At 37.7% G+C, this 19280-nt stretch overlaps 4 protein-coding genes across 5 annotated transcripts; 3 read left to right on the top strand and 1 right to left on the bottom strand.

The window, feature by feature from the left end:
* The first annotated feature begins 272 nt into the window (after window positions 1-272).
* On the top strand, window positions 273-2433 carry LOC106653975 (zinc finger protein 160-like). 2 transcript variants are annotated; one of them, XM_014373647.2, is made up of 4 exons: window positions 273-327; window positions 414-525; window positions 606-1644; window positions 1744-2433. In XM_014373647.2, the coding sequence occupies exons 1-4, from the start codon at window positions 293-295 to the stop codon at window positions 1962-1964; spliced, it is 1407 nt and encodes a 468-aa protein (XP_014229133.1). In that variant the 5' UTR covers window positions 273-292; the 3' UTR covers window positions 1965-2433. The 2 variants fall into 2 exon arrangements, with proteins under 2 accessions (XP_014229133.1, XP_014229132.1); XM_014373646.2 differs by having other exon boundaries at window positions 606-2433.
* A 2389-nt stretch (window positions 2434-4822) lies between these two features.
* On the top strand, window positions 4823-6902 carry LOC106653980. The gene is made up of 3 exons (XM_014373652.2): window positions 4823-4942; window positions 5017-5399; window positions 5461-6902. The coding sequence occupies exons 2-3, from the start codon at window positions 5132-5134 to the stop codon at window positions 5541-5543; spliced, it is 351 nt and encodes a 116-aa protein (XP_014229138.1). The 5' UTR covers window positions 4823-4942; window positions 5017-5131; the 3' UTR covers window positions 5544-6902.
* On the top strand, window positions 5851-6317 carry LOC106653933 (zinc finger protein 658B-like). Its single transcript, XM_014373598.1, has 2 exons — window positions 5851-5916; window positions 5985-6317. Exons 1-2 carry the CDS (start codon window positions 5851-5853, stop codon window positions 6315-6317), a joined length of 399 nt encoding a protein of 132 aa, XP_014229084.1.
* A 4545-nt stretch (window positions 6903-11447) lies between the features above and the next one.
* On the bottom strand, window positions 11448-18712 carry LOC106653934 (speckle-type POZ protein-like A). The gene is made up of 3 exons (XM_014373599.2): window positions 17307-18712; window positions 15060-15142; window positions 11448-11474 (listed from the first exon to the last, which is right to left on the bottom strand). The coding sequence occupies exons 1-3, from the start codon at window positions 18238-18240 to the stop codon at window positions 11448-11450; spliced, it is 1044 nt and encodes a 347-aa protein (XP_014229085.1). The 5' UTR covers window positions 18241-18712.
* Window positions 18713-19280: the final 568 nt, after the last annotated feature.

The raw sequence follows: 19280 nt of genomic DNA, 5'->3' as shown, positions 1-19280 counted from the left end.
AAAAAAGCAATTGGTAAACTTCAAACTTATGACGATACTAGCCCTTTTTGGCGCAATTCACACACCGTAAAATCATTTTTTTAATTTCACATTTCTTCGTTATGAAATGTCGTTTATGGATAAATATTTATCGTCAATAATATGAAAAATCAATGATACAACTTAATTTTGCGTCGTTTATAATTGTTTTGATTGAATTCTCGTGCCATGATTTGTAAACATACAATTAAATTTTAAGTTCGTTTGATTAAAATCGAAAGTTTAGTCGTTAACCAGATTCTAATTTACAAAGATGGAACCAAGAGGTATTTTCAATTTTGCCACGAGGTAATTATCATTATATAAGAATGTTATAAAAAGTTATAAAATTATACATTACAGCAAAATCTTCAATCTTATTGATGCTGTTTTAGAGTAAAGAAAGAACCCGAAGATGTGCTGCTCAATCAAAATGATTTTCAAATGATCGAGGAGGCATTTGATACTAAAAACTTTCAATTCTTAGAATGTCTAAGAAAAAATTCAGTAAGAGTTCACAGTTAAATGCGATTCACGAGGTAAATTTACTCTATAAAACTCTTGCATAACTTAATATTGTGTTACAGGTGCTTCGAGAGTGTGACGAGATGCAAATCGAACTCGAATGTAAAGACATGAAGCCCGAGGTGAATTTTTCAGCAGTCAAAAAAATTGAGAATTGTTCCCCAAATCATTTGCAGAATATAAAACTCAGCGATGATTATGAAAATCATGACATAATTAAACGAGAAACGGCGAATAGAGTAAAAAAAGAATTGAATTTGAATGTCAATTTTGCACTCACGCAAAAACGCCATCTCATAGCCCACGCCGATGTGACCCATATTACTCACGCGAGTGATATTTGTAAAAAGAATTTCTCATCAAAGAGAAATCTCAAAAAACATATTGATTCGATTCATCGTGGTATTCATCATACTTGTGATACGTGTGGAAAAACATTCAAACAAAAGGGTAATCTTACAATCCACGTCGATTCTGTGCATAATGGTATTTCACACGCATGCAATATATGTAGAAAGACATTCACGCAAAAAGGAAATCTTAAAATCCACATAAATGTGGCACACAACGGTGCCACCAATACATGCAATATATGCGGGAAGAAATTCTCAAGCTCAAGTTATCTCAAAATCCACATCAGTGCGATCCATCGCGGCATAACTCATCCATGCGTTACGTGCGGAAAGACATTCAAGCTCAAGGTCAGTCTCAGAAACCACATCAAGATGACCCATGGTGGTATAAATCATGCGTGCGTTACGTGCGGGAGAGAATTTGCAACGAAGAGATATCTCAAAGACCACACAGATACCAAGCACAAAAGTATCACCCATGCATGCGATATTTGTGGAAAGATATTCTCACACAAGAGTAGTCGCAATGCGCACATCAAAGCCGCTCATGATGGCATAACCCGCGCATGTGACGTATGCGGGAAGAAATTCTCGACAACCAGCTCTCTCAACGTTCACATTGATTCTAAGCACAATGGTAGCAGATATACATGCGACATATGTAAAAAGACTTTCGCGTATAAGGCTATTCTCAAAAACCACATCAATTCTGTGCATAAGTTTATCACGCACGCATGCGATGTATGCGGTATGAAATTTTCCTATAAATGTAATCTCAAACGCCATATCGATAGGGTGCACATTGGTATCACTCATTCATGCAATATTTGCGGTCAATCATTTACAGTAAATGGAAATCTTAAAAAACACATAGAGGCAATACATAGCGGCATCACTCATGAATGTCATATATGCGGAAAAAAATTGAAACGAAAGGATCACCTAAAACATCACGTGGATAAAGTGCATAAAGGTATCACACATAAATGCGATGTATGCGGGAAGAAATTTGGAGACCGACGTAATCTCAATCGACATGTAAAAGCGTTGCATATTGGTGTTACTTAAGCACGTGATACCAGTGAAAATATAAATTCAAAGGTCATCTTAGAGCCCATTTTAATATAATATACCCTATCCACCGACCTGTATGACAATTTTAATACAATGTTAAAATTTTAATAACTTTAAAAAATTATCGTTTGTATAAAGCACTGTTCTTACTTTGAATTAATTTAAATATAATACAATATTAAAATATTAGATTGATATATTATATAATATTTATAAATTAATACATTTTTTAATTATTTAATTAATTTTATATTAATACATGCATTGATTCTAAACTACACTATTTGTAAAATGACTGATTCTGATGTTACGCTTAATTTTCGCGTGTACATATGAATACTTAACGTATACTGGATGCGAATAAAATCGTTTATAATAAACAATAATAGACTCGGTACTGTATAATACTTAAAAATGTCTTAAATAAATAATGATGCATTAATGTTTAATGATCGATTCCCAATTTGTGGTGTACTCGTGTTAAATATTTTTCGACTCCTCATCCACACTAAGAAAGTCATTTTGCTTTATTTTAACTAAGTAGACGAGAACGAATCATAATAACAATAACCCATCGTGCATAATTAATGCACTCAATTTATCATCGAAAAATCACATCGCGATGAAATAATTTATAAGTCGAATTAAGATTCAACGAGGGAGGTAAGTCTGAGCGCCGCAGTGTATGTAGGAATCGTCGATCGAGGGTAAGCATATATACGAGTTACGTAAGTACCACAAACACCAGCTCCGCGACTCGTGTACATGTATAATTCTGATCGTTCGGTACAGCCACACCGAGTTCACGTTACAGAGAGAGATAGAGAAAGAGAGATAGTCGTGATCAGTGACATGCGTCTTACGGGCGCTCGAAAAATGTATCATCTCGTATCGTACACAGCAAGGGTGTATAAACTCTCTTTCTCTCTGTAATACGGCTTGGCTCTCGTCCTTTCCATTGTTTAGATTATATATACGTAAACGTCGATCGTCGTGGAACGAAACGAGCATATAGAGTAGCAGTATATACAAATAGGCCCCGGCGCAACGCCATGCGTATGCTACTTGTCCGATTAATCGAATTATATATTGTACGTAATACGTGTTGCAGGCTTTGTATACTGCCCTATACCGCTGCAACGCATCCCATTGTTCGACTCGCTGCGGCGGTATAAAACGACGACAAAGGATGATGAAAAATGTGCGCCCGTGTGTGCAGGTGCACATCGTCGTCGTCGTCGTACCCCCCCTCTGCATCGTCGTATAACGATGATACACCGACTAACCCTCGAAGTAGCGTACATACACACACGAACGAGAGCTACGCACCTTGACCGGTCCTGCGTGTATTCAGAACGTATAAGGGCTCGATCGTGACACGATCGCGTTAATCGATCGACGTTGATATCGTACGTGGCACTGGTTTGTATTTGCCCTACTGCAAACTCGACTTCATGCGCGTACGAAGCGACGATCGAATTTTACACTCGGATGAATTTTCCGTACCGCGTTGCGTATTTAAATGAAAAAAAAAAAAAAAAAAAAAAAAAAAAANATTATTTAAAAAAAAAAAAAAAAAAAAAAAACAAACAAACAGGGTCCGCAAGCGTTGCGCGGTCACGAGAGTGGCCGCTAATTCGGGTTTTTATCCGTGATTAATGATCGCTGACTGCGTGACTTATTGCGACGAAGGAAAAAAAACCGAGCTTCGACGTGTGACGTCTTTTGAATGAAAAATCGATGCAAGTGTGAAATCGTTCGTTCGCTGCACGTGTCTATTTGCTTTGATATAATTTAGATATACTTAGCTTAATCTCAGTTCTCAGTAAAGATGGGGTAGGTAAGACACTTTTTGAATCGTGCTGTCGAGCAAATAATTTTCTTTTTAGTAATTATTTATAATAGTATCCCATTGACCGATAATTAGACGTTTTATAATGCGGCGATGCCTTTGACTAAAAGTTCATAGAGTACTCTGTTCCGTTGAAAAATCTAACGTCGTATCAATGTGTCCGGCTTCGACAATTAAAGAACAATACCCAAAGCGCAGTGTATTATACGGCGCATAAAAAGCACGCATCACGACCGTAAACGAAGGGGTCGAGCAATGGAGCAGGCTGACGCGGGGAGCTAACGATACGTTGATGCGACACACGTATATATATTATATATAGGGTTGTTACCGGCGTGGTCAGACGACGAAAAAATTGAATTAATTCGAACGCGTATATGGGTTCATAGACGAGCATGTAGGAGGAAGCCAGAATTAAACTTATTTTAATAATGATAGACTAGCACCTTTCGATCGCGTTATCAGGAATCTCGGTCGATTCATCGCAACGCGTCTATTTCCATAACACGATCCAATTATCACTTTTTTAAGAGTAGACATAGGTGCAAAAGATGTGCGAACTATGTACAATTATCGACGCGACCGACGTAGTTGTTTTACGACTATTAGTTATTACCTGTACTCCGTCTGACTAATTCAATTTCATTTCTAATATCATGTTACAATTATTTACTGGATTTGTGCAGATTAAAATACATATTGTCTCTTTTGTGTAAATATTACATACATACGTGCGCGAATTTTATGAAAACTGTGCGCCTAGATGCATGCAATTTTCATTCGTTTCAATGACACGCGAGTACCTTTATACATCGTAGCTGTACAAGCATTACTGCGTACGGCCAGTGGACGGTAGAAGGGGAAAATATCGCCGAGTAGCTATGCTAATCTGTATATCACTTCGCTAATATAACAGGAGTGAGTTCAATCGTCACCGAAAAGATAAATTCCTTCCAGTAAGCCAGTGTTTACAAATTGGTGACTTCGCGGTACAGCGTTGTTGGCTACTCGAGCCGCTTAACCTAGAATATTTTTTCGATGTTTTTTTTTTTTTTTGAAAATCCACAGTGATTTTACAAGTAATCGAGCGAGTGATGGTGAGCAGAGAGGACGCAGTTAGGTATAGAACTATTTTTCATGCATGCCCTGATATTTTTTCAATTGATTGGTTCATCGAACTTGGTTATTATTTAGGGTAAAAATGGAGCCGAATGATACTTTGTCAGATGCAAGCGAAGATTGTACTTTCGATAAGGTGGACGTTTGCGAAGTAAAAAACGTATAAAAATTCTTGTTTCATAAATCACCAATGAGTTGCAAAGACGTTAAAGCTGAAACTCAGTATTTTGAAGCGATAACCACCCGCAATACGGAGTATCAAAAATTTCAAGCTATTGCAAAAGAAGAAAACAAAAATCGAAACAATGACATCAATGAAACTATATTCATTAATTTTGAGTGCAAAAATGTTAAACTTGAGCTGACATCTCTGTTACCCACCATCTGCAAAACTGAGACTCAAAGTAATCTACCTATTGTGAAAATAGAAAACTCGATTCAGACCGAAGATTTGAACGGTAAGAATCTCATAATTTTCATTAAAAAGAATTTTTCATTATAAAAATTATACATTTTCAGTAAATGTTCAACATGGTGAATCTAAGGAGGTAATAATATTTAATGAGAGAACTCGGAACGCATTATCTCCAAAGTGTAACTAGCGACGAAAAGCTTTTGACAGAAAAGGAAGTCGGAAGGAGCGTATCAATGCGACACATAAAAGCATTACACCGTATGAATGTGAGATTTGTCACAAATCATTTGGACTAAAAAGTAATCTCAATAAACACATTAATGCAGTGCATGATCGTAATAAGCCCTTTGAATGTGAAATTTGTTACAAATCATTTGGAGAAAAGGGTACCCTCAAACGACACATAAATGGAGTACATAATCGTAGCAAATCTTTCGAATGTGGCATTTGTCACAAATCATTTGGATATAAGCATATACTTAAAAGGCACATAAATGAAGTACATGATCGGAGAAAATCCTTTGAGTGTGATATTTGTCATAAATTCTTTGGAGAAAAGGGTAACCTTAAAACTCACATAAATGTAGTACATAAATGGAACAAACCCTTTGAATGTGATATTTGTCAGAAATCATTTGGATACCAGTGGGTACTTAAAAACCATGTTATGGCCGTACATGATCGTAGGAAACTCTTCGAATGTGAGATTTGTCACAAATCATTTGGAAACAAGAGTGATCTTAAAAGACACAAGATGACTGTACATGATAGAAGAAAACCCTTTGAATGTGAGATTTGTCAGAAATCATTTGGACAATCAGGTGTCCTCAAACGTCACGTCAACGCAGTTCATGATCAGAACAAACTCTTTGAGTGTAACGTTTATCACAGATCCTTTGGGCAAAAAATTACCCTCAAAACTCACATAAATAAAGTACATGATCGCATCAATCCGTTCTAATGTAAGATGGGTCTCAAGTCATTTGGATACCAGAATAACCTCAAAACTCACATAAAAGCCGTGCATGGTCATAGCAAACCATTCGAGTGTGAAATTTGTCACCATTCACGTAGCCGTAAGAAACGCCTCAAATTTCACATGAATACAGTACATGATCGAAGCAAACCCTTTGAATGTGTTATTTGCCATAAAACATTTGGACAAAAAAGTTAACTTGAAACTCACATAAGTATGGTACATCTTCGAAGCAAACACTATGAATGTCACATTTGTCGGAAATCATTTGGAGAAAAACCAAAGCTAAAGAGGCTCGTAATGACTGTACATGATCAAATCAAACATTTTGAGTGTAACATATGTCACAGATCATTTATTGGACATCAGAATGTACTCAAAAACCACATAATGACATTACACGATAAAAAATCAAAACATCTCACATGAAATGCAGCAAATAGAGAGAATTGAGATTTGTCACAAATAATATGTGTCGTAAATCATTTGGTTTTGTCTCAAATCTCACGCGAATGCAGACAAAAATCTGCACCATCGTAGCAAATCATTGTTTCGAGGCATGTAAGCTCAATAAAGACTCCTACACTCACATGCGAGTACATGTAATTTTGGAAAATTTTTCATAATAATTTTTTTCCATTTTGTGAAGAATAATAAAACATTTTTATCTGTTATAATTTTGTGGTAACTACAAAAACATTTCCCTTACGTTTTATATATAAACTTGAATATTAACGAAATTCCGCCTTTAATTCGTCCTTCAAAGGATCGCTTAGACGATTTTCCAAGACTCCAATTATCAGTTTAATTTTTCCTCGAGTACTGACATCCTATAGATTATCTTAGCGAAAAATCCTGACCTTAAACTGATAAAATTATTCATCACTTTCACAAATGATTTTTTTACACAAAGAAGATTGAACAACAGCAATCGTCGCTAAAAATGATCGACAAGTAACGACGATTCAATTCACACAATGCCCGATCGACTACGTATGGTGAGTATATCCCTGCGCCGCTGTGTGTATATAAATTCAATCATTATATGCACACAGATAAATATGTTCTTACGAATGTGAATTTTACACATAACTGTGTCGTGCATGCATAAGCCGCATACAAATTCAACGCTCACGTGCGGCATTTAAGTGATTCGTATACAAGCCTCATTCAATGCGTATCGCGAGACTACAACTTCCTCGTAGCTTAAAAAATTATAACACGATTACTACTGATGGACAGATTTGTACCATTCAAGCCGCCTCGATAAAACTCAAATATTATTAATATTGTTCTTTCGAAAAGTAAACTTATTCAAGTGCGCTTATATTTTAATTTACAGCAAACAGAGTCCTGTACATTAGTGTAAACATGTACATATTAATTTCTATCACGTCAAATACTGAGTATTTAAAATAAAATGTTTATCACCGTGGAAGTTATTTTATGAACCGTTAAACTAAAAAATGGAAGGCACACGAATGTGAAAAATTTAAGAAATATAGAGGCTAGATCCGAATAATTTAAGCAAAAGAACACTTTTTCTTTTTTTGACGATATTATCTAATAATCCATATAAGAAAGAGTATTTACAAAATGCTGAAATAATAACGTTTCTATAGGCAATAAAGGCATGGCGAGCCAGCCCAAGTATTAAATTTTTAGCCCCGTTTTTTACAACTACTACTCATGTAACTGTTAAAGGTTAAATTTGTCATAGAGCCTTTACGAAAATATACATTACAAGTTTTAATGGATTAAAAATAAGATCTTTGGATTGGCATCGCCATCTACTCGAGGATTCGATTTTTTTGCGGGATTTTGTTGAAACTTCATTTTCTTACTGATTTTCTTAAACTTTTTTTTTAATTGTAAATTTAATCCCATCTATCACTTTATTGTTGTATACTTAAGTATACAGTTCATTTTATTTTCATATTTTACATTTAAAAATTTTACATTGTATTACATAAAGTACATTTCACAAACTAATAAAAATATTTCGAGATCGAAAATGAAGATGTAAATTTATATTCTCTCAACTAGGTAGTCTGAAAAAAAAAACGATAGAAATTTTAGAACAGTTGACAAAAATTATTATTTAGAGAATAATGAGTAGAGAAAAAAAGAAGTACAGTACCTTTTGTGAATTGTATCAGCTTAGTATTTAATCATGTATTTCACCAGCTTCGTATATTCTGAGCAAATCCTCGTTCATCAAATTATCGATGATAATTTCGGAGCAGAGAATCGGCAGTCGATAGCGTGTCAGCTCTTGAAAAGCATCGAGTGCTAACCTTTGAAAATATCCTCTCGACATTTTTTCGCAAAGATGCCTCGAGTATAAATCGCGATATTGCTCGGGGATATCGTCCAAATCGTTGGATCGCTCGATCTCGAAGTAGTCCGTGTATGTAAGTAGTTTCTCAGCTTCTTCGGGTCGTAAGAAGAGTAGCTCGAAAAGCGACAAACTATTAGGAATGATCATTATCTCCGTGGCTTTGCTCATGAACTCCTCTTCGTCGCACCAATATTTTTCGAGATCCGACGACTCTTCGAACAATCCGTACTTGAGGAACAATTGCACGATCGTCAAGACATCGCTTCTGCTCATATCGTATCCTCTTTCTTCGAGGCATTCGACAATGACCAGAGCGCCAGATGCCAAACTCAATTTATCCCGATTACTTTCGTCGAATATCTTGCAAAATCTATTCGTAACGGGAAAACTGAAACCACACAGAGAAGCATGACGATCCAAGAGTACGTCCACTACGTTTGGCAGGAGATTCGCCACAGCCGTTTGTAGCGGCGTCCGGCCCTCGTTGTCCCGGGCATCGACCTGCACCATCTTGAATTGGTCGTAACAGACCTCGAAGAACACGTCGACCAAGTCGTCGTCGTCGTCGTCTCTCTGGCAGATGACGTGCAGCGGAGTCGATCCTTTCGTATCGATCGAAGCAGGATCGGCCCCTCTCTCCAGCAGGAATTTCGCGACCATTCTGTTACCGTAGTCGAGAGCCCGGTGCAACGGCGTCCGACCCAGGTCATCCGGGGCGTTCAACTGCACCTGCCGCCGGATGTCGTCGCACGTCTCGAAGAATCTTTTCGCCAACTCGTCGTCGTCCGTCTCTCTTCCGGAAATATAATGCAGGGCAGTCGCACCAGCGTCGTCGGGTATATTCGGATCCGCGCCCCTTCTCAGTAAATCTTCGGCGGTTCTCGGTAAACCGTGGCACAAGGCGTAGTGTAGCGGTGTCACGCCGTTTCTGCCTCGAGCATCGATCTCGACGGTCCGCTGAATATCATCGGTTATCCGCAAGAACGCCTCCAGCAGATCGTCGTCGCCCTCGCTCCGACAGATGATGTGGAGCGCTCGAGAACCATTCTTGTTGGCTGCGTTCGGATCCGCGCCCCTCCTCAGCAGCACCTCGACGGTCCTCATCGTGCCGTAGCGGAGGGCGTGAAGCAGCGGCGTCCAACCCCACTGGTCTCGCGCGTCGATCTCCACCTGCTGGCGCAGCTCGTCGATTATCCGCAAGAACGTCTCCGCCAAGTCGTCGTCGACGCTTCTGCGACCGATGACGTGGAGCGGTTGAGATCCTCTGCAATTGGCTATGCTCGGATTCGCGCCGTGCCTCAGTAACGACTCGGCGCTCCTTCTGTGGCCGTAGTGCAGAGCCAGCAGCAACGGCGTTTGATTCCACTGGTCCAGGGCGTCGACCTCGAGCCTCGGCCCCCATCTGCCGCACATCTCGAAGAACTCGTCCATGAAGCCGTCCTCTGCCGCGCGCAACGCAATCATGTGCAGCGGTGTCAGATGTCCGGCCTGCGGGCTGGCCAAATTTGGATTAGCGCCTCTTCTCAGCAGGGCCTCGACTTTGTTCCTCGCGCCGATGCGCACCGCGTCCCACAGCGGCGTCCGACCCCACTCGTTCACGGCGTCGACTTTCACCTTCTGCCGCATGTCTTCGTTGATCCTCAAGAATACCTCCGCCGCGTCGTCGTCGACGTTGCGCGAGCAAATCAAGTGCAACGGCGTGAAGCCTCCTGCAGCCGCTAAATTGGGATCGGCGCCGCTTCTCAGCAGCGACTCGACCATCCTCGTATTGCCCGACTGCAGAGCCATGATCAACGGCGTCTCGCCGTTGTTGTCCAGCGCGTCTATGGGCATAGGCGGATACTTCATGTCGCGGCTGATCTCGAGCAGCAGCTCGGCCAAGTCGAAGTCGTCGCAACTGGAGCACATGAGGTGCAGCGGAGTCAGTCCGCGATAGTTGGCTAGATTTGGATTGGCGCCTCTTCGTAGCAGCAATTCCGACACTTGGTTTCTTTTTAGGTAAACGCTGTAGTGCAGGGGCGTGTGATTTTTCACCGGCACGAGGCAATTCGGATCGTAGCCGAACTCGAGAAACTTTTCGACGGCGTCTTTGTGGCCAATCATGCAGGCCACATGGAAGTGCGTCAATCCAGATTCGCTGGTGTAGTTCACGTTGAACTTGTCGTAAATTTTAAAAAGCTCACTAATCTTGGAAAACCAGTCGCGGGCTCCGGAGTCGATGGCATAATGTACCGGTGTGTTGCGACGCAAGGGTGGCTTACCGTCTTTATCGAGGTCGGGCTCGTCACTGTACCCTGTCCTCGCCACAAAATTGATAAACTCGACGGGGCCCGTATCCACGCACTCCTCGAGCAACCAATCAATTTCTTCCCGTCCAAAAATCTCTCGGAGATTCGGAAGTCGACCCTGCCAATCACTTATTAAGCCACAAAATTGCCTGTACAATTCGTGTCGCTCTACTTGATTCTCCCAATTGACTCGTTCGCGCATTCTCTTCAAACTTTCTGCATCTTCATGGCCCGTCTCGGGATTCGAGCCTCCGTTGCCCATTTTTTACACACTTGCACAAAAATACATGTTATAATGATACAGCACACAAAAATACAACTTGAAATAATCAGTATAGAAAACTCCCGAGATATATACTATTTGACATCGACACGTGTTACTACTGCACTCGGAGACGAACAGTCGAGACTAAAAAGAAATTTCGAGGCTAGAGTGACCTCGGAGCGCAGTCGCTGCAGCATTGAAAGAGAAAGTAATAAGTGCTACTACATTTCACTTTCAAGAATCATATTCTAAAATTTGGTACGAAAATTCGAATTTTAACTCATAGTGGACGTCATAGTGTAAGTGTAGTCGCTTTACGAATCAATCAGCCGCTATTTGAGAACAGCACTACATTACACATGAAACTTCTGTCAAAAAATTCCGCAGCAAAAAAATTATTTTCCCTTCTTCGTTCAGTTAAACTTTCTGTATCACTGACAAAGAGTCACTGGTTATATTAAAAAGTAGAATAGAAAAAAAGATAAAAAACAAATAAAAGGGAGTAGTACTTCGTACGGGAAGGGCACGCGCATAAAGATCGTCTTCACGCGCTAGTTGTATGAAACGTATTATACTCGAGTCGAACGAGGGGAGCGGAGGAAATGCACGACTGCCTTTTAGGAATGCGCTGCGACTACTTTGTCAAGAATTCGGTTATCAGCATGGCGCTCGACGCGCTTCCATATATCTTGCCTGGCGCGTGCCTGGCCCTTTGTACGCGTTTCATCATCCGACGCACGTTTCGCTCGTCGCAGTCGAGCTCGAGCTTGTACTTCGTCTGCCGATGTACAGTAGGACGAACGTCCAGTACGGTATTTATGTATACCTTCATATTTAAATAACCCCACCGGCAGTGTGACGATTGAAAATCGAGGGTTGACTGGACGGCGAGCATACACTTTGTGTTTGCGATATTGAGGCGGAAACAAATAAAGAAAAGACAATCTTTTGTTTTTTTTACACGTAGGAAAGCAAACTTTCAAAACTATTTTTCAGTCGATGAACAATCGGTTCAACCTTGTAGGTTTATTGCACAATGATCGCGTAATTATTGTTAACTTATGAACTATATTTTGTAGTACGGTGTAGTAAAAATTATTGTGTTATTTCTTATTACAATACACGCGTTGAGTACAAAATAAACCAGATATAAAATTCACCAAAAGTACAACGAAAAATACAACAATTTATAGCGAAGATTGAAAAATTATTTGATTCAATCTATTGTATTGAAGGAGTATGATAAAAATAGAGTGTTTGTCATCGAGCGACAAAGCGCATGCCATTGCTTCACTCTTAATTTGGAAGAAATGCAGAAAATATTTTTTTGTTTCAATTAATTTATCAAATGCTTTCCATTTTGTGTTTTATTATTCTCTCTTGCGTTTCAAGGAAATAATCAATATTTCAGCAAGTTCATCCAAATTTTTCTCTGGAGCAAATTTGATCAATTAAGTATCGCGATATTATTACATAAGATTTATCAAAAATATAGTGAAAAAGACGTGAAAAATACTCTCGGCTGATCTTTGCTTAGCTGCAGTTAACCAAATAAGCAAAACTAAAACATCACTATGACAAGGAAGGAAGGTTGATGACAGTTGATAGTACGCGAAGTTCGCGCAAGACACAGTCAATTCGGCACAATTTTAATTAAAAATTTAGGAAACATGTATTCAAGTATCTATACTTATATACAATTGTCATGCGCTTAATCTTCGCTACGTTCGTGTTTTTTCCTTTGGTGGCGAAGCAAATGATGTTTATGTCCAAATTTCTTCTCGCATTTTTCGCATGCGTAATCTTTGCATCCTTCGTGGACTGTTTTTTGATGTATGAGCGAATTCGATCTTGTTCTAAATTTTTTCTCGCACTTATCACATCCGTAATCTTTGCGCCCGTCGTGTACTGTCTTCAGGTGAAAGAGCAAATGCGATTTTTGTCCAAATTTCTTCTCGCACTTGTTACATGTGAAATCTTTGCGACCTTCGTGAACTGTTTCTTGGTGCAAAAGCAAATATGGTTTTTGTCCAAATTTTTTCTCGCATATGTCGCATGCGAAATCTTTCCGGCCTTCGTGCACTGTCTTTTGGTGCTTGATCAAATTCGATTTGACTCCAAATTTCTGCTTGCACTTGTCGCATTCAAAATCTTTGCGACCTTCATGGACTGTTTTTATATGGCAGAGAAAAGACTGCTTAGATCCAAATTTTTTCTCGCACTTGTCGCATGCGTAATCTTTACGACCTTCATGGACTGTCGCTTGGTGAATAAGCAAAGTCTGTTTAAGTCCAAATTGCTTCTCACATTTGTCGCACGCGTAATCTTTGCGACCTTCGTGAACTGTTTTTTGATGTTTTCTTAAGTTGCTTTGATCCCCAAATTTTTTCTCGCAATAGTTGCATGCATAATCCTTGTGACCCTCGTAAAATGTTTTTTGATTTTTTCTTAAATTGCCCTGTTCCCCAAATTTTTTCTCATTTTTGTCGCATGGAAAATCTTTGCGTCCTTCGTGGACTGTCTTCACATGTATGAGCAAACTTCGTTTATTTCCAAATCTTTTAGCGCACTTTTCACATAAGTAATCTTTGAAAGCTTCGTGGAATATTTTTTTATGTTTTAGTAAAGTTGATTTATTTTCAAATTTCTTCTCGCAATTGTTGCAGGTGAAATCCTTGCGATCCTTATGTACTAATTTTTGGTGGGCCATTAAACTCGATTTTTTCACAAATTTCTTGTTACACTGGTCGCATGCAAAATCTTTGCAACCCTTGTGTTCTGATATTTGGTGTCTACTCAAATGACTTCGGAACTTAAATTTCTTTTTGCACTTGTCACATGCATAATCTTTCTGATCATTGTGAATAGTGTTTCGGTGTATTATCATGCTTGATTCTAGTGTGAATGCCTCCTGACAAATATCACAAATATATTTTTTGTTGTCTGAAGCAACAATGTCGTGTTCATTTAAATTATTTTCCAAAGTGAATCCCTCAGATTTTTTCTCACTTTTATCCATTTTGATGCCAAAATTAAATGATTGATCTGTGGATTTAGTGTCACGGAAATTGAATGAGTATAATAAATCTTTTGGTATTAGGTCACTTGATTCATGGGGAAAGGCAATATTCAAACTAATTTATTTTAACTCATCAGTAAACATGATCAGTGTTTCGAGGTACGATGTCAAAATTGTTTATGATCATATTATTTATAATTAAGGTACCAATTTATCTGTTTAAACATTGTTCTCACAACGTTTGAAACAATTTAAAATTTAAGCTTGACGACGATTTTTTCGGAGAATTTTTTTAGCTGCATGAAAAATATGTCGAGCGAGTATTGTACAGGTGATACATCAAGAATATCTGAAATTTAAAAGAACATAACACGAAACTGGCGTTCAATTCAACATCTTCGTAACATTTTAAAAGTCAATTATTTCTTAAAATTCGTCATGTTAATTCGTTCAAAGTTTAAAAATGACCGTGATCTGTGTGCATCGTGCGTGGTAAATATTCAAATAATTCTAATTGTATAAAAAAATGTTCAAGCTTCTTCGGGATGAAGTTTTTTCCGGTCTGTTCAACATATGTTACTCGGTTGATCGAAAATCCATACCCAGTACAAATTTGTGAAATATTAATGGTTCTGGAAACTCTTCCATGGAACAAACAACTATACGGCGAATTAAAAAAGTGACAAAGCGACCATTTGTACCCACTTTATTGTTTCCTAGCTCGTGTATATAATATGTAATAATATAAATCTTGTAAATTGTAGTACATCAGTTGGCTTGTTCGACACGTGCTGTAGGTTGATCTCGTGTTTACCACTGCTGCGATGTAAATCCTCGTAAGATCGTCAAATGCAACGCGTGGTGCTTCCACTCTGCCTTCGTCATCGATCTTTCCTCCTGCGAGATATAAAAAAAAATCTTCCGATAGAATATACAAAAATTACTTATTTTTTTTGTTTCGACTTTTACTTGTTCGATTACTTTTAAATTCTTCAATTTTCTTTAATTAATTGATAAAAATGTTTCACATCTTGCAGCTGTTCATAAACAGCTGAATTTTTTTTAATTTTTTCAATTTTCAATTTGTTTTATTAATCAGATTAGTGCATTGAGCGATTATCGTTCGTTGTATGTTAATATAAAATGATAAACATGTCGACTTCCCTTAAAAAGACACACACTCATAGACACGTATACATACATGCATTGATTAATATCAGATTTGAAAACATGCATGATAGTGCGTAGAGTCTCGCGACGTGTACGCATAAACAGCACATACGTATTCTGTGTATTATCCTACGCATAAGCAAGAGAGACGAAAGATATCGAAACGCAGTTAATTCCGTGAGCTAAGCTGACTGCTGTTTAGTCTAGGGGCCAGTGGGTCCAACGTAGCCACGTCTTGTTTGATGGGTGTACCAAAGTTTTTCTTATGTATTTTGGGCCGCTAAAACCGAATTTCCATGGTGCATGTCGCTAAAATTGGTTGTAAAAAAGTTATAAACAAATAACTATGCAATACCCATGAAAAACCACGTTTTTTCTTATTTCTCTCGCTATATGTCGCTAAAATCATAAAAATTCTCAATAGAAAGTAACTATATCGATGGAAAATTTCCTGATCTTTCGATCTAGATTATTTAGAAAAATCTTAAAAATGCCGTTTTTGAGATATTCGACTTTGAAGGTTTTCCGGCAATTTTCTCGAGGAAAATGGAAATTTATTGGAAATCTGACCTCATCATCGGAAAGCTGAGGTAATTTTCCATCGAAATCATGTGTTAGTTTTTTTTTCTAGGTGCATTTAGATACTTTTAGAGCGAGTTAAAAATTAAGCGATTCGACTAAATACTGCCGCTCGGTGCGACACTGGAAGGCCACATAGATAATACCGGGATTTTTCTCACATTTGAATCGCTTTTTTCTCGTAAACCATTGAGTTTACGAAAAAATGACAAGAGTACTTTTTTGTTTAAAATGATCCAAAAATGCTAAAAAAAATGTTTTTGAAGCAAAAAATTCAATTTTATAGTCATTGCAAAATTATTTGTTTATAACTTTTTTATGACCAATTTTAGCGATATGCACCATAGAAATTCGGTTTCAGCAGCCCAAAATACGTAAGAAAAACTTTGGTGCACCCATCAAAGAACTCGTGGCCACGGTGGACCCACTGGCCCCTACACTAGTTGCTTATGCTGTTACATTGCCTCGTGTGTATACGTAAACACAGTCATACGCGCATGCGAGAGCGAGAGAGAAAGAGATACGCGCGTCGAGTCTCGGCAGCGGGCAGCAGCAGAAAGCAGTTCTGTAGCTGGCGCGGCAGCCAATCACAGCGCGTAGCGCAAACCGACGCTGTATAGACAGGCAAATACATAAAACATAATATATAGTTCTAGAACACATAGTTCGAAAGTTAAAAAGCTGTCCTGTCCATGACTTTAAATCTATGTTAAAACAATAAAAGATTGAATCAGATAATACAATTCACAGGGTAGATCTCCTTCATATTTGTGCATGTGGAATGATAAAATTGAATTTCAAGTTAAGCGTATGAACATTTTTAAAATATAGCAGCATCCCTTCATCTTGAGAGAATTAAAAAAATTTTTTGTTTCATCTTTTTTACTATCGATTGAATCAAAAAAGAACTATAAACTGTGCCAAGTAATTAACAGCTACAGTTATTTGAAAATAATTGCATTTTAATTACATTTAAACTCAACAGCTTTACAAATTACGTTCAGAATAATGTTTTATGATTACAATGCTACATTTACAAAAAGTTTCAAGAAATACCTTATCATGCCAAGAACAAAGTATATTGAATTATGAAGTATAAACAATCAGTAATAATTAACTTGATATATTCTACCTGCAGATATGCTGAATTTAAACCACAATCATTTAATAATTTAACTATGATTTTCTGGATGACAAACTGGGCAAGATACATTTTTTTGAGATTTACCTATTGATTGCATTAAATTGATCATTATATCAAGATCACCTATTTCTTTCATCTTTTTAGAATTGGAGAGTAATTCAGTCTTACTTGTAATAAACTTTATTGTTTCATCTTCCAAATACTTTGTTTTGTATTTATGAGCAGCTATTAATATTTTGATAGCATTTTCAGATGACAAATCAGAATATAATATTTTTTCACATTCAATTTTCAAATTGTCAATTTGATACTTGTCAGCTACTTCTAATAGTTCAATAGTAATATCTACTTTGTTGATAATAACCTCAGCTGTGTAGATATATCTCAACATTTCAATTACAGTATTATTAGTAGTGTCAGTTATGTTCACTGAATTTTCTTTATTTTCCAACATATTGTGAGTAAACATGGCTTTGAATACGGGGCTGGCAGCTGCGAGTATAGCTTTGTGAGCTGGGATGTCATTTTCATCAGAAGTTCTTATTCTAATATCACTGAATTCTTCACAGAGAAACAATGAGTCCAAATTTATTTTATTATTTATCTGATGTGTAATGTTGATATTGTCTAATTTCAATGAGGATTCAAATTCCTTGAAAATTTCTAATTCACATTGAATAGTTACAGTGTTCTCGGCCGAAATTAATTTGTCAATATTTTTTAATGCATAAAATTTCGGCGTACCATAGCCATTGAAGTTATCGGTCGCAAAATCAAGATGCAATGTAAATTTATCAACAACTGTTCCATCATTAACAGCTGACATTGTCCATTTACATACGAGCTTATCCGGTCGCTTCGTTGAATCAATTACAGGTGTAAGATATACAGAAATGTATCCTTCAGACTCTTTATGGACGCCTTCGGGGTACATCCACAATTGAAAATAATTTTTTTCGTCACTTCCAACGCCAAATTTTGGAGATGTTATTCTTTCTCCTACTTTAAATTTTAGCAAGCGATAATTCTCAATCGTCCACGTATAAATACACTCGTCCGAATAAACTTTAGTTAACGCCACTATTCGTTGTTTTGATGACATTTTGACTCACGCAGCAGATAACTTTTAGACACTTATTACTTTATTGAGTAAACTTTGTTTAATAAAATTAATAAAAAGCGCAGACGAGATAACAGTTTCGACAGCACTTTTCCCAACAATGTCACTGACGCGTATGAAATGCTTTTTTTCTGCTCGTGAAAAGCGACTAGTTCAAATGGCGAAAGGATAGCAACACTTTTTGACGACAAGGATATATCCACACTGAATAAATAATTCAATTTAAATTTCAATTCGCAACGCTCGATCTTGTAAAATATACGTTATATGTGTAAAATTCGAGCGCAGTAGGTCGCCCGACGTATTCCACTGCTGGGCGCAAGAACTTTTGAGTTCTGCGTGTGTGTTTTTGTGCGTCTTGTGTGAGATGCGACTCGTGACTCGTGACTCGTGAGCACTAAGCGGTGTAAGCCTATTCAGCGTGTGATTCGGTACCAAGTAAAAGATGTTTCACATCAAAAGTGAATACGGTGGGGTGGGGCAGCCTGTGTGTATTGAGAATGAGGACTAAACGATACCGTCACGTGTGAGTGTTGATAATTAACATTTCACGTCAAAAATTCGAGTGCCGCACGGCACGGTATTATTTAGTCAAATCGCTAAAATTGTAACTCGCTGTAAAAGTACCTGAATGCACCTAGAAGAAAAAAGTATCTTATATACAGTAGTTCTGAAATGTTTCACTTTTCTACAGGCGTGAATGAGCAAAATAAAAACTCAGCGAACATAAACTCAAAAAGTTCAACGTTTTATTAAATTACAATTAATAATATGCTTCCTTTTCCTTCGAAAGTGTATTCGCTTTTTAAAACTGAAACATTGCTTCTACCTTGTAAGATATCATTGAGAAAAGTAATTAAACTATTATAAATTAATAGTATTTATAATTTTTTTGAATGTGTGCGTATTATATGTTTAATGAGTAGATATAAGCGAAAAAAATTCTTACCGAATAAATGTGTTTTTATTTAACTCTTAGTAAATTTATTTTCACGCTTACAAGTGATGCCGTAATGCACCAC

Source organism: Trichogramma pretiosum, unplaced genomic scaffold, assembly GCF_000599845.2.
Source record: "Trichogramma pretiosum strain Unisexual culture from Peru unplaced genomic scaffold, Tpre_2.0 scaffold135, whole genome shotgun sequence".
NCBI classification, from domain to species: Eukaryota; Metazoa; Arthropoda; class Insecta; order Hymenoptera; family Trichogrammatidae; genus Trichogramma; species Trichogramma pretiosum.
Note: the sequence above shows the minus strand (reverse complement) of the source record. Positions and strands in the feature narration are given on the sequence as shown.

Excerpts from the sequence above, each read along its gene's own strand:
- LOC106653980 (XM_014373652.2), top strand. The coding sequence starts at position 5,132 with ATGAGTTGCAAAGACGTTAAAGCTGAAACTCAGTATTTTGAAGCGATA. Across the intron at positions 5,400-5,460 it reads TCAGACCGAAGATTTGAACG|TAAATGTTCAACATGGTGAA; the intron begins GTAAGAATCTCA and ends ATACATTTTCAG.
- LOC106653975 (XM_014373646.2), top strand. The coding sequence starts at position 293 with ATGGAACCAAGAGGTATTTTCAATTTTGCCACGAG. Across the intron at positions 328-413 it reads ATTTTCAATTTTGCCACGAG|AGTAAAGAAAGAACCCGAAG; the intron begins GTAATTATCATT and ends ATGCTGTTTTAG. Across the intron at positions 526-605 it reads AATGTCTAAGAAAAAATTCA|GTGCTTCGAGAGTGTGACGA; the intron begins GTAAGAGTTCAC and ends ATTGTGTTACAG.
- LOC106653934 (XM_014373599.2), bottom strand. The coding sequence starts at position 18,240 with ATGTCATCAAAACAACGAATAGTGGCGTTAACTAAAGTTTATTCGGAC. Across the intron at positions 15,143-17,306 it reads AACAATAAAGTTTATTACAA|GAGGAAAGATCGATGACGAA; the intron begins GTAAGACTGAAT and ends TATATCTCGCAG. Across the intron at positions 11,475-15,059 it reads GGATTTACATCGCAGCAGTG|AATATGATTCTTGAAAGTGA; the intron begins GTAAACACGAGA and ends ACCAAATTTTAG.
- LOC106653933 (XM_014373598.1), top strand. The coding sequence starts at position 5,851 with ATGAAGTACATGATCGGAGAAAATCCTTTGAGTGTGATATTTGTCATA. Across the intron at positions 5,917-5,984 it reads TAAATTCTTTGGAGAAAAGG|AAATCATTTGGATACCAGTG; the intron begins GTAACCTTAAAA and ends GATATTTGTCAG.